The sequence below is a fragment of the Mandrillus leucophaeus genome, unplaced genomic scaffold (assembly GCF_000951045.1).
Source record: "Mandrillus leucophaeus isolate KB7577 unplaced genomic scaffold, Mleu.le_1.0 Scaffold296, whole genome shotgun sequence".
Classification (NCBI taxonomy): Eukaryota; Metazoa; Chordata; class Mammalia; order Primates; family Cercopithecidae; genus Mandrillus; species Mandrillus leucophaeus.
The window spans coordinates 3,379,529-3,392,460 of record NW_012103098.1 but is presented as its reverse complement, the minus strand read 5'-3'; the positions used below and the strand labels follow the sequence as shown (position 1 = coordinate 3,392,460).

The 12,932-nt window shown below is 43.7% G+C and overlaps 1 protein-coding gene across 2 annotated transcripts in view; it reads right to left on the bottom strand.

The window, feature by feature from the left end:
- Positions 1–1,755, bottom strand: part of IQCF1 (IQ motif containing F1) — a 6,854-nt gene extending 5,099 nt beyond the window's left edge. The window contains exons 1-2 of one of the 2 annotated variants that reach the window (XM_011986271.1): positions 1,655–1,755; positions 1,375–1,479 (exon numbers count right to left, since the gene is read on the bottom strand). In XM_011986271.1, the coding sequence (XP_011841661.1) occupies positions 1,375–1,479; positions 1,655–1,657 (108 nt within the window). In that variant the 5' untranslated portion in view covers positions 1,658–1,755. The remainder of the gene's footprint in view (positions 1–1,374; positions 1,480–1,654) is intronic. The other variant, XM_011986272.1, reaches the window with a different exon arrangement.
- Positions 1,756–12,932: the final 11,177 nt, after the last annotated feature.

Sequence of the window (12,932 nt, the reverse complement as noted above, 5' to 3'; positions counted from 1 at the left end):
AGGAGAATGGCGTAAACCCGGGAGGCGGAGCTTGCAGTGAGCTGAGATCCGGCCACTGCACTCCAGCCTGGGCCACAGAGCGAGACTCTGTCTCAAAAAAAAAAAAAAACAAAAAAAAACAAGAATGTGGATTTTTACCTACATTAAAAGGTTTAAAATTTTTTTTGTTTTAAAGGTTTAAGCAAGTTTTGAAATGTTAATCGTAAAGGAAGTTCTGCGTGTAAACATACTGGCTAAAGTTAAACGGGTATCATCCAGTTTTTCTGTGAACTGGACTTTAAAATAAAAGCACAACAGGTTTTTCTTAAAACACTAACCTGCTGTTTAACAAAAATTATAAAAGGTTAAAAAGAGTCTATAAAATTCTTACCTTATAGTCAGACATTAAAAATTGGATAAATATGTCTACAAGATTTTATTAAAATTAAGTTTAACATTAATAACACACTAATATAAAGGTTAAATTTAGCTTATCTGGTATAAAAGTCATATAGGAAGCATTGTCAAATATAAAATGGTGTTTGACTTTCTTTGGTCTAAAAACTAACAAAAATAGGTGCTAAAGGAAATTTCTCAGTAAGAAGTTACAAAGGACTATAAAGTCCACTGCTGATGTCCCTACATTTAAAACAAAAGGTCAATTTCTTAGAAATTATATACTTGTTTTATCTTCTATTTTCCTTTCCCTCAAAACAAAAAGTCTTTTAGCACAGGTACCACCCCTAGAATTTCTGGTAAACCAGCACCAGCCTGAGGATCACGTTCTCATCAAAGGGTAGAAAGAAGGAAAACTCATAGATATGAGTTCTAAATTTCTCTTCAAAGAATCAGTATGTCAGTATGTTCAATTCTTTGCCTTCTACTTTTAAACTTAACTTCCTTGTAAAGCAACCTTTTTCAATTACCTGCTCCACCCTGACTCATTCTGATTACCTGCTCCACCCTGACTCATTCCAATTACCTGCTCATTCTCCACCCTGACTCATTCCAATTTCCTGCTCTGCCATAACCATTTTTCCCACCAAACCACTCACCCCTTCACTCTCTTTAAATTAGCCAATCAGAATCAGTTTAGCCTGTGCGTCTAACCCTAGTCAATAGGGGAATGACACAGCAGCAGGGGCCACGTGCGTCAGGGATAAGAACGCCTTCCCCTCCCTTGTCCAAGTGTGTGCTCACCATTGCTCCACCTGTAAGGGTACACCCTTCTATAGAACTACCTTGCCTTGCTGAGAATTAAAAAGAAAATTTTATATTTGAGTGCTATTTCTTTTGTGGCACTAAAACTTTACTTATAACAGCACCATGCAAAAGACACTAGCCACAAGCACTAGGACATAGGATCAATGACATCCAAGTCAGGGCTCCTCTTACCTCTGCCTTCGACTCTTCTTCTAAGGACAAATGGGTCAGCGTCTCCTTCTGCTGAGGCTCATCTTCTTTTGAGGGTTCCTCTGTCTTTATGGGCTGCTTCTCCTCCTGCAATCAGCATTAGGGGAAAGGCAAGAGTGAGGTTGCTGTCCCTCTGTCTCCATTCAGTATGGCATGCATCCCCAGCTTCCAGGGCTTCTCAGAGTCTTCAGTGTCAGGGGGTCCCTTCACCCTGAGAGATCAATGGGACACCCCTAACAAGCCTGGTGTGTTTGGCTCTTACCATTGGTCACATATGGATTGGTTGTAGATGGTTCAAATCCCCTCACATCTGTGTTCATCCAGCCATGGCATAGGCAGGAAGGGTGGAGGAAAAAAGGCCTGTGATGTCATAATGGCACCTGTGACTCAGGCACCAGATGGTTCCTAACAAGTGAGCCCCCTCCAAAGGAAAGACAAAAGCGCTGCCCATTCTTTTCTGCCAGAAATGGACAAAGCCCTGACTTCAAAGGCAAGATGCCAGAAATCCTGGCCCATTGCTGTAAAGGTTTATAAAAAGCCAGTCATTGGTAATAATATTTAATTGAAAAAACTTGGCCAGGCACGGTGGCTCAGGCCTGTAATCCCAGCACTTTGGGAGGCCAAGGCAGGCAGATCAACTGAGGTCAGGAGTTCGAGATCAGCCTGGCCAACATGGCGAAACCTTGTCTCTACTAAAAATACAAAAATTAGCTGGGTGTGTTGGCTGTCACCTGTAATCCCAGCTATTCGGGAGGCTGAGGTAGGGAGAATTGCTTGAACCCAGGAAGTGGGGTTTGCAGTGAGCCAGGATCATGCCACTGCACTCTAGGCTGGGCAAGAGAGCAAGACTCCATCTCAAAAAAAAAAAAAAGAAAAGAAAAAACTTAAATAGCCCACTTTAATAATCAATAGGGGATTAACTTAATGGTGCATAGTTCATTCATACTATAAAATACTACATAACTATTAAAAATAATGAATTTGATCTATGTTACTAATGAGGAAATATATAAAGATGTATTTATAAGTAAAAAAACTAAAGTTCCTTTTGATCCCACTATGTAAACAAAACTAGGAACATAATTCTACACATAAAATTGAATAATTTATGCCAGAAGTTATTATATGATACACATTTTATGTTGCAAATTAATATAAAGAAGAAAAAAGGTATATATACCAAACTATTACCAATGATTACCTCTGGAGAGGAGAGTTTAATTGCTGACTCATGCCTAACACAGTCCCCAAGGAACCCCATGAGGGTCGAGGACCAGCCTGGACTCCATCTGAGGTTCAAATGGGTTCAAGTGCTCTCCTGTCTTCCTCTGTCTCTGGGGTCTCAAGGCCACAGTCAGATAGATGAGGGGGGCCACTGCACAAGCACAGCCCCTTTCTGCCTGATCTCAGCCTCTGAAGACCCAGCTGGACAGGGTAAATCCCTGAGAGGCACAGCCCCTGGGATCACTGAGGAGTGCACTTGAAATATAGGGTGAGTATGGGAGAGGCCAATGTGGATATGTAGGGGGAATGTAGGGAAGAGGAGGAGGCCATTTGAGGCTGGGATGTGAAGTTAATGGGATGAGGGGGTGGGGAACATGGGAATACATTGAAAGATATGGGAAGTTGTGGGTGTGATATGGTTTGGCTCTGTGTCCCCACCCAAATCTCATCTTGAATTGTAACTCCCACAGTTCCTGTGTGTTTGGGAGGAACCCAGTGGGAGGTGACTGAATTGTGGGGGTGGGTCTTTCCTGCATGGTTCTCATGATAGTGAATGAGTCTAATGAGATCTGATGGTTTTAAAAATGGGAGTTTGGGCTGGGTGCAGTGGCTTATGCCTGTAATTCTAGCACTTTGGGAGGCCGAGGCAGGAGGATCGTGAGGTCAGGAGATCAAGACCATCCTCACTACCATGGTGAAACCCCGTCTCTACTAAAAATACAAAAAATTAGCTGGGTGTGGTGGTGGGCGCCTGTAGTTCCAGCTACTGGGGAGGCTGAGGCAGGAGAATGGCATGAACCTAGGAGGCAGGGCTTGCAGTGAGCCGAGATTGCACCACTGCCCTCCAGCCTGGGTGACAGAGCAAGACTCCATCTCAAAAAAAAAAAGGGAGTTTGCCTGCACAAGCTCTCTCTTTGCCTGCTACCATCCATGTAAGACGTGATTTGCTCCTCCTTGCCTTCCACCATGATTATGAGGCCTCCTCAGTCATGTGGAACTGTAAGTCCAATTAAACCTCTTTCTTTTGTAAATTGCCCAGTCTTTGGTATGTCTTTTCAGCAGTTGAAAATGGACTAATACAGTAAATTGGTACCATTAGGGTGAGGTGTTGCTGAAAAAATATCCAAAAATGTGGAAGCAACTTTGGAACTGGGTAACAGGCAGAGCTTGGAACAGTTTGGAGAGCTCAGAAGAAGATAGTAAAATCTGGGAAAGTTTGGAACTTCCTAGAGACTTGTTGAATGGCTTTTTAAAAAGCCTGATAGTGACATGGACAATAAGGTCCTGGCTGAGGTGGTCTCAGATGGAGATGAGGAGCTTCTTGGGAACTGGACCAAAGGTGACTCTTATGTCGCCAAAAAGAGACTGGCAACATTTTGCCCCTGCCCTAGAGATTTGTGGAACTTTGAACTTGAGAGAGGTGATTTAGAGCATCTGGCAAAATAAATTTCTAAGCAGTAAAGCATTCAAGATGTGACTTGGGTGTTGTTAACAGCATTCAGTTTTATAAGGGAAACAGAGCATAAAAGTTCAAAAAATTTTCAGCCTGACAATGTGATAGAAAAGAAAACCCCGTTTTCTAAGGAGAAATTCAAGCCGACTTCAGACATTTGCATAAGTAATGAGGAGCCGAATGTTAATCCCCAAGACAATGGTGAATATGTCTCCAGGGCATGTCAGAGGCCTTCACAGCAGCCCCCCATCACAAGCCCAGAGGCCCAGGAGGAAATGGTTTCAGTGCTGTGTGCAGCCTAGGGACTTGGTGCCCTGTGTCCCAGCCACTCCAGCCATGGCTGAATGCGGCCAATGTACAACTTCAGAGGGTGCAAGCCCCAAACCTTGGCAGTTTCCACATGGTGTTGAGCCTCTGAGTGCGCAGAAGTCAAGAATTGGAGTTTGGGAACTTCTGCCTAAATTTCAGAGGATGTATGGAAATGCCTGGATGCCCAGGCAGAAGTTTGCTAGAGGGACTGGGCTCTCATGGAGAACCTCTGCTAGGGCAGTGTGGAAGGGAAATGTAAGGACAGAGCCCCCACACAGAGTCCCTATTGGGGCACCACCTAGTGGAGCTGTGAGAAGAGGGCTACTGTCCTTCAGACCCTGGAATGGTAGATCCAGCTTGCACTGTTTGCCTGGAAAAGCCACAGACACTGGATGCCAGCCCATGAAAGCAGCTGGGAGGGAGGTTGTACCCTGCAAAGCCATATGGGTGGAGCTGCCCAAAACCATGGGAACCTACCTCTTGCATCAGCATGACCTGGATATCAGACATGGAGTCAAAGTAGATCATTTTGGAGCTTTAAGATTTGACTGCCCCACTAGATTTCCGACTTGCATAGGGCCTGTAGCCCCTTTGTTTTGGCCAATTTCTCCCATTTAGAATGGCTGTATTTACCCAATGCCTGTACCCTCAATATATCTAGGAAGTAATTAACTTGCTTTTGATTTTACAGGCTCATAGGCAGAAGGGACTTGCCTTGTCTCAGATGAGACTTTGGACTGTGGACTTTTGAGTTAATGCTGAAATGAGTTGAGACTTGGGGGTACTGTTGGGAAGGCATGATTGGTTTTGAAATGTGAGAACACGAGATTTGGGAAGGGCCAGGAGTGGAATGATATGGTTTGGCCCTGTGTCCCCACCCAAATCTCATCTGGAATTATATATAACTCCCACAGTTCCCACATGTCGTGGCAGGAACCTGGTGGGAGGTTATTGAATTAGGAGGCAGATCTTTCCTGCACTTTTCTTGTGATAGTGAATGAGTCTTCCGAAATCTGATGGTTTTAAAAAATGGGAGTTTGGGCTGGGCGTGGTGGCTTACACCTGTAATCCCAGCACTTTGGGAGGCCAAGGTGGGTGGATCACCTGAGGTCAGGAGTTCGAGACCAGCCTGGCTAACATGGTGAAACTCTAGTTCTATCAAAAATACAAAAAATTAACTGGGCATGGTGGCTCGTGCCTGTAATCCCACTACTCAGGAGGCTGAGACAGGAGAATCGCTTGAACCTGGGAGGTAGAGGTTTACAGTGAGCTGAGATCACACCATTGCACTCCAGCTTGGGCAACAAGAGTAAAATTCTATCCCCCCCCCCAAAAAAAAAAATGGGGGTTTGCCTACACAAACTCTCTTTGCCTGCTGCTATTCATGTAAGACATGACTTGCTCCTCCTTGCCTTCCGCCAGGATTGTGAGGCTTCCCCAGCCACGTGGAACTGTAAGTTCAATTAACCCTCTTTCTTTTGTAAATCGCCCAGTCTTGGGTATGTCTTTATCAGCAGCCTGAAAATGGACTAATAGAGGGTGTGACAGAGAAGGTGTGATATGTGTTCATTTGAGAAGGATAATAGGATACAGGCCTTTGTTGTAACACTAGTCAATATTTTACTTCCCCCAACTCCCAACACTCTCCACACCTCCCCTCCGACACACACACACATACTCATGAAAGCCTTGTGCTTCATCATCTGGAAGAATAAACCCCAAACTCCTCACAACCTAAGTAGTGGGTATCAGCTTTTTGAGAGAGAAGAAGACAGAGAAGGCCAAGTGCAGTGGCTCACACCTGTAATCCCAGCACTTTGGGAGGCCACGGCAGATGGATCACTTGCACCCAGGAGTTTCAGACCAGTCGGGGCAATATAACAAAACCCTGTATCTACAAAATATACAAAACTCAGCCAGGCGTGGTGGTGTGCATCTGTAGTCCCAGCTACTTGGGAGACAGAGGTGCGAAAATCACCTGAGCCCAGGGAGGTCGAGGCTGCAGTGAGCCATGATCGCACCATTGCACCCCAACCTGGGTGACAGAGCGAGACCCAGTCTTAAAAAAAAAAAAAAGATAGAAAAATTAAATCAAAAATCTAATTACTGATCAGAATATACGGGGTAACTCACATCTTGTGAATAATAAAAAGCCCTGGCAACATCAAGAAAGGAAATGAGACAGTATAAAGGCAGGTCTGGGCAAGGAAGGGCTTCCCTCCGGAGTAGCCAGGAGGAGGAAGAAACGCCACTTCATGGGAATGTCAGAGGGCTCCACCTCCAGTTAGGATGCAGAGGGTCACAAAATACTCCCACAGCAACTGCACAATAAGAAAACACCTGACAAACTTAAAACATCACATAATAGTAGTTATGGAGCATCTAAATAAACTGAATTCTAAAGTGGCTCTATCCCTCTCTAGGTGCACGGAGGTTAGTGGCTGCTTTCATGCCTGTGGATAGGTACCAAATCTCTGGACACAGGGACCCGCAGGAGTAAGCCCGCCATATGCAGTGAAATGCTGTGATGAGGATAAACCAGCTGAACTTTCAATGGCTGCATGCGAGCTGCAAGACAACTTGGAACCTGGAAAAGACACACACACACACACACACACACCCCACACACACACACACACAGTGAGTCCTCTGCTGCCATCATTCCTTCCCGTGGGACTTCTGTTGGATCTACAGCAGCACAGGGAGCCAGGGGCTGGCTTGGACAGCAGAGAGAGCTCTTAAGTCTCACAGTGCTAACATTCCACACTTTTGCTGGAGAAAGGAGTCTGAGCCCAGCCTCAAGACATTTGAAACTGAGGGGGATGCAAACCAACTCAAGTGTCAACATAGCCCCAACCTAACTGAACTCCTGATTAGTTGAAAAATGGCCTACCCTAGTCTCTACTGCTTTTATCTAGTGTTTGCACACAATTTTTTAAATGAGACACATGAAGCAGCAGAAAAATGTGACCTGTAATCAAAAGGAAAAAAGCAATAGAAGCAGACTCACAGATGATTCATATGTTAGAATTAGCAAAGACTTTGAAACAACAGAGATTATATAAATATACATATAACAGAAAAATGATTTAGAGGTAAAGGTAGAAAAAAATGAAATAAGAAAATGGAGAATTTGAGCAGACAAATGGAAACTCTAAAGAACAGAATAAAAGAAATGCAATTTTTTTTTTTCTATTTAAAGAGACAGGGTCGGCCGGGCGCGGTGGCTCAAGCCTGTAATCCCAGCACTTTGGGAGGCCGAGACGGGCGGATCACAAGGTCAGGAGATCGAGACCAGCCTGGCTAAATACGGTGAAACCCCGTCTCTACTAAAAAATACAAAAAACTAGCCGGGTGAGGTGGCGGGCGCCTGTAGTCCCAGCTACTGGGGAGGCTGAGGCAGGAGAATGGCGTAGACCCGGGAGGCGGAGCTTGCAGTGAGCTGAGATGCGGCCACTGCACTCCAGCCTGGGCGACAGAGCGAGACTCCGTCTAAAAAAAAAAAAAAAAAAAAAAGAGAGACAGGGTCTTGTTATATCATCCACCTTGGTCTCAAACTCCTGAGCTCAAGAAACACTCCTGCATCAGCCTCCTGAGTAGCAGGGACTACAGGCACGTGCCACCATGCACAGTTCTGAAATTCTAAAACTGAAAAATACAATACCCAAAATGAATAGTTCACTAGAGAAAGTAACAAAAGAAAGGATTATCAAACTCAAAGGCAGGTCAAAAAGTTATACCAACATGATAAACACAAAGAAAACTACATATAGGTACAATAATGAAATTGATAAAAATCAAGGGAAAAGATAATTGTTTCTAAAAAACCAGGTGGTTCACGCCTGCAATCCCAGCACTTTGGGAGGCTGATGTGGGTGGATCACTTGAGGTCAGGAGTTCGAAACCAGCCTGGCCAACATGGTGAAACCCTATCTCTACTAAAAATACAAAAATTAGCTGGGTATGGTGGCATGTGACTATAATCCCAGCTACTCAGAGGCTGAGGCAGGAGAATCGCTTGAACCTGGAAGGTAGAGGTTGCAGTGAGATGAGATTGCACCACTGCACTCCATCCTTGATGACAGAGTAAGACTCCATCTCAAAAAAAAAAAAAAAGAAAGAAAGAAACCAAAGATGGCCGGGTGTGGTGGCTCACACCTGTAATCCCAGCGCTTTGGGAGGCTGAGGCAGGTAGACTACTTGAGGCCAGGAGTTCAAGACCAGCCTGGTCAACATAGCGAAACCCCATCTCTACTAAAAATACAAAAATTAGCCCCGTGTGGTGGTGCATGCCTGTAATCCCTGCTACTTGGAAGGTTGAGGCATGAAAATCACTTGAACCCAGGAGGCAGAGGTTGCAGTGAGCCAACATCGTGCCACTGCACTCCAGCCAGAGTAAGACTCCGTCTCAAAAAAACAAACAGCTGGATGCGGTGGCTCACGCCTGTAATCCCAGCACTTTGGGAGGCCGAGGCGGGCAGATCACAAGGTCAGGAGATTGAAACCATCCTGGCTAACACCGTGAAACCCTGTCTCTACTGAAAATACAAAAAATTAGCCAGGTGTGGTGGCAGTCACCTGTAGTCCCAGCTACTCGGGCGGCTGAGGCAGGAGAATGGCGTGAATCTGGGAAGCGGAGCTTGCAGTGAGCCGAGATCTCGCCACTGCACTCCAGCCTGGGCAACAGATTGAGACTCCATCTCAAAAAAAAAAAAAAAAGAAAGAAACCAGAGGAAAAGGTCACATTACATTTAGGGGAAGAAAAATAAACAGTATAGACGACTTGTCATCAGAAACAAAAAGAAATCAGAAAACAAAAAATGGAATGACATTGTAGAGTGCTAAAGAAATGGGAAGAGAAAAATAAGCCAACCTAAAAGTCTATACCCAGAGAAAATGTCCTTCAAAAATAAAGATGTAGAAATAAAACTAAAAGTTCTGCTCTTATCATTTCTACTTAACAATACACTAAATGCACTAGTGTATTTATTAACGTGTATTAACAATGCACTAGTCCTAGCCAGTGCAATAAAGCCTTTAAATAGCCTTAAAATTCTGTTTAAAGAAAGAAAACTATGTTATTCACAGCATGCTTATTTGCATTAAAATGTCCCCAAAAATGTACCCAAAAAACCTTACTAGAGCTGATAAAGGAATTCAGCAAATTTGCTAGATATCCATGGTGATGGCGGCACATGTCTATAAATATACTTAAAACCATTGAATTGTACATGTTACATAGGTGAATTGTATGGTATGTTAATTATGTCCCAGTAAAGCTGTTTAAAAAATAAAAGTCATCAAAACATTTTCAAGATACAAGGGTAATATATGAAAACCAGCTGCATTTTATTTTATTTATTACTATCATTATTATTATTATTTGAGACGCAGTCTCACTCTGTCGCCCAGGCTGGAGTACAGAGTGCAATGGCATGATTTCGACTCACTGCAACCTCTGCCTTCCAGATTCAAGTGATTCTCCTGCCTCAGCCTCCTGAGTAGCTGGGATTACAGGCACGTGCCACCATGCCCGGCTAATTTTTGTATTTTTAGTGGAGACAGGGTTTCACCATGTGGGCCAGGCTGGTCTTGAACTCCTGATCTCAAGTGCTCAGTTCAGCCTTCCAAGGTGCTGGGATTACAGGCATGCCACTGTGCCCAGCCAATCAACTGTATTTTCATACATCAATGGATGACTGGGGAATTCTTGATATAGAAGAACAAAGTTGGCCAGAGGCAGCGGCTCACTCCTGTAATCCCAACACTTTGGAGGCCGAGGCATGCGGATCACTTGAGGCCAGGAGTTGGAGATCAACCTGGGCAATACAGTGAAACTCCGTCTCTACTAAAAATACAAAAAATTAACTGGGCGTGGTGGTGGGCACCTGTAATCCCAGCTACTCAGGGGGCGGAGGCAGGAGAATTGCTTGAACCTGGGAGGTAAAGGTTGCAGTGAGATGGACAGAGCGAGGCTGTCTCAAAAACAAACAAACAAAACAATTAAGAACAAAGTTGAAGGATTTATATTATCTCATTTCAAGACTCACTATAAAGTTACAGTAATCAAAACAGCATGGTATAAGAAGAGACAAACAGATCAATGAAATGGAATAGAAAAGCCGGAAAAAGACTTACACTTATATGGTCTGTTGATTTGTTTAATGTACCAACACAATTCAATGCAGAAGGAAACGCATTTTTCAATTTAAAATAAAAGAATCTTGATCCTTATCTAACACCATAGACACAAATAATAATTCAAGATGGATCATAGCCTAAATGAAACCTAAAGCTATAAAACTTCTAGAAGAAATCCTGTGAGAACTATTTTGTGCCCAAGAATCAACAAAAACTGTTTTCTTAGCACACAGAAAACACTAAGTATAAAATATTAAAAACTTTGCCAGGCATGGTAGCTCATGCCTATAATCCCAGCACTTTGGGAGGCTGAGGCGAGAGGATTTCCTGAGCCCAGGAGTTTGAGACTAGCCCGGACTCAAACATGTTGAGACCTTGTCTCTACAAAAAAAAAATTTTTTTTAATTAGCCAGGCGTGGTGGCATGCACCTGTATAGTCCCAGCTACTCAGGGAGGCTGAAGTGGGAGGATCACTTGAGCCCAGGGATCAAGGCTGCAATAAGCCATATTTGCACAACTGTGCTCCAGCTTGGATGACAGAGTGAGACCCTGTCTCAAAAAAAATTTTGATAAATTAGACTTTGTCCAAATTAAAACTTCTGTTTATCAAAAGACAGCACTTAAGCTACAATCTGAGGAAAGAATATTCACAATACCTATATCTGGCAAAGGACTCCTACTCAGAATATAAGAACTCTTACAACTCAGTAATAAAAAGCAACCTAATAAAAATGGACAAAAGGCTTAAACCAAAGCTTTATAAAAAAAGATATTCAAGTGGCTTCCAAACACATGAAATTTGCTCAACATCATTAGTTATCAGGGAAAGACAAAATTTAAGCCACCATCATGATGGCCAAAATTAAAGAAAAAGAGAAAAGGAGAATACCAAATGTTGGCAAGGATGTAGAGCAAAAGAAACTCTCATATATTTTTGATAATACAACCAATTTGGAAATTCATTTGGCTATTGCTTTTAAAATTAAACATATACCTACACCCACTCTCTGACTCAGCGATTTCACTCTTAGGTATTTACTTAAGAGAAATGAAAACATATCCACCAAAAGACTTGTACAGGAATGCTCATAGCATATACTCATAATAGTCAAACACTGGCAACAAGTGAAATATCTATAAATAGGATAATGGATACACAAATTGTGGTATATTCATAAAATAAAATACCATTGGGCAATAAATAGCCAAGAACTAATGATACATGCAATAACATGGGTGAATCTTATCCATGATATTATATTGAGCAAAAAAAGCCAAATGCAAAACAGAACATATTGTATAATTCTATTTACATCAAATTTAAAACATGCAAATTTGTTGTGGTGGCTCATGCCCATAATCCCAGCACTTTGAGAGGCCAAGGATCTCTTGAACCCAGGAGTTTGAGACCTACCTGGGCAACATAGGAAAGCACTGTCTCTACAAAAAATGTTTTTAAAAATAATTAACCGAGGATGGGTGTGGTGGCACACACCTATAATCCCAGCACTTTGGGGGGCCGAGGTGGGTGGGCCACCTGAGGTCAGGAGTTCACAACCAGCCTGACTAACATGGTAAAACCCTGTCTCTACTAAATACAAAAAATTTAGCCAGGCATGGTGGCACATGCCTGTAATCCAAGCTACTTGGGAGGCTGAGACAGGAGAATCACTTGTACCTGGCAGACGGAGGTGGCAGTGAGCCAAGATCGCACCATTGCATTCCAGCCTGGGCAACAAGAGCAAAACTCCGTCTCAAAAAAAAAAAAAAAAAAATTTAGCCAAGTGTGGTGGTGTGCACCTGTGGTCCCAGCTACTTGGGAACCTGAGGTGGGAGGATCACTTGAGTCTGGGAGGTCGAGGCTGCAGTGAGCCAGGATCAAGCCGCTGCACTCCAGCCTAGGTGACAGAGCAAAACCCTGTTTTTTAAAAAATGCAAAACTAATATATCATGATAGAAATCATGAACAGTGGACCGGGCGTGGTGGCTCATGCCTGTAATCCCAGCACTTTGGGAGGCCAAGGTGGGCAGGTCACCTGAGGTCAGGAGTTCGAGACCAACCTGACCAATAGGGAGAAACCCCATCTCTACTAAAAGTACTAAATTGGCAGGGCATGGGGGCACATGCCTATAATCCCAGCTACTCGGGAGGCTGAGGCAGGAGAATGGCTTGAACCTGGGAGGCAGAGGTTGTAGTGAGCCGAGATTGCGCCATTGTACTCCAGCCTGGGCAGCAAGAGCTAAACTCCACCTCAAAAAAAAAAAAACCTCAGCTGGGCACAGTGGCTCACACCTGTAATCCCAGCACTATGGGAGGCCAAGGCGGGTGGATCACGAGGTCAGGAGATCAAGACCATACTGGCTAGCATGGAGAAACCCCGTCTCTACTAAAAATACAAAAAAAAATTAGCCG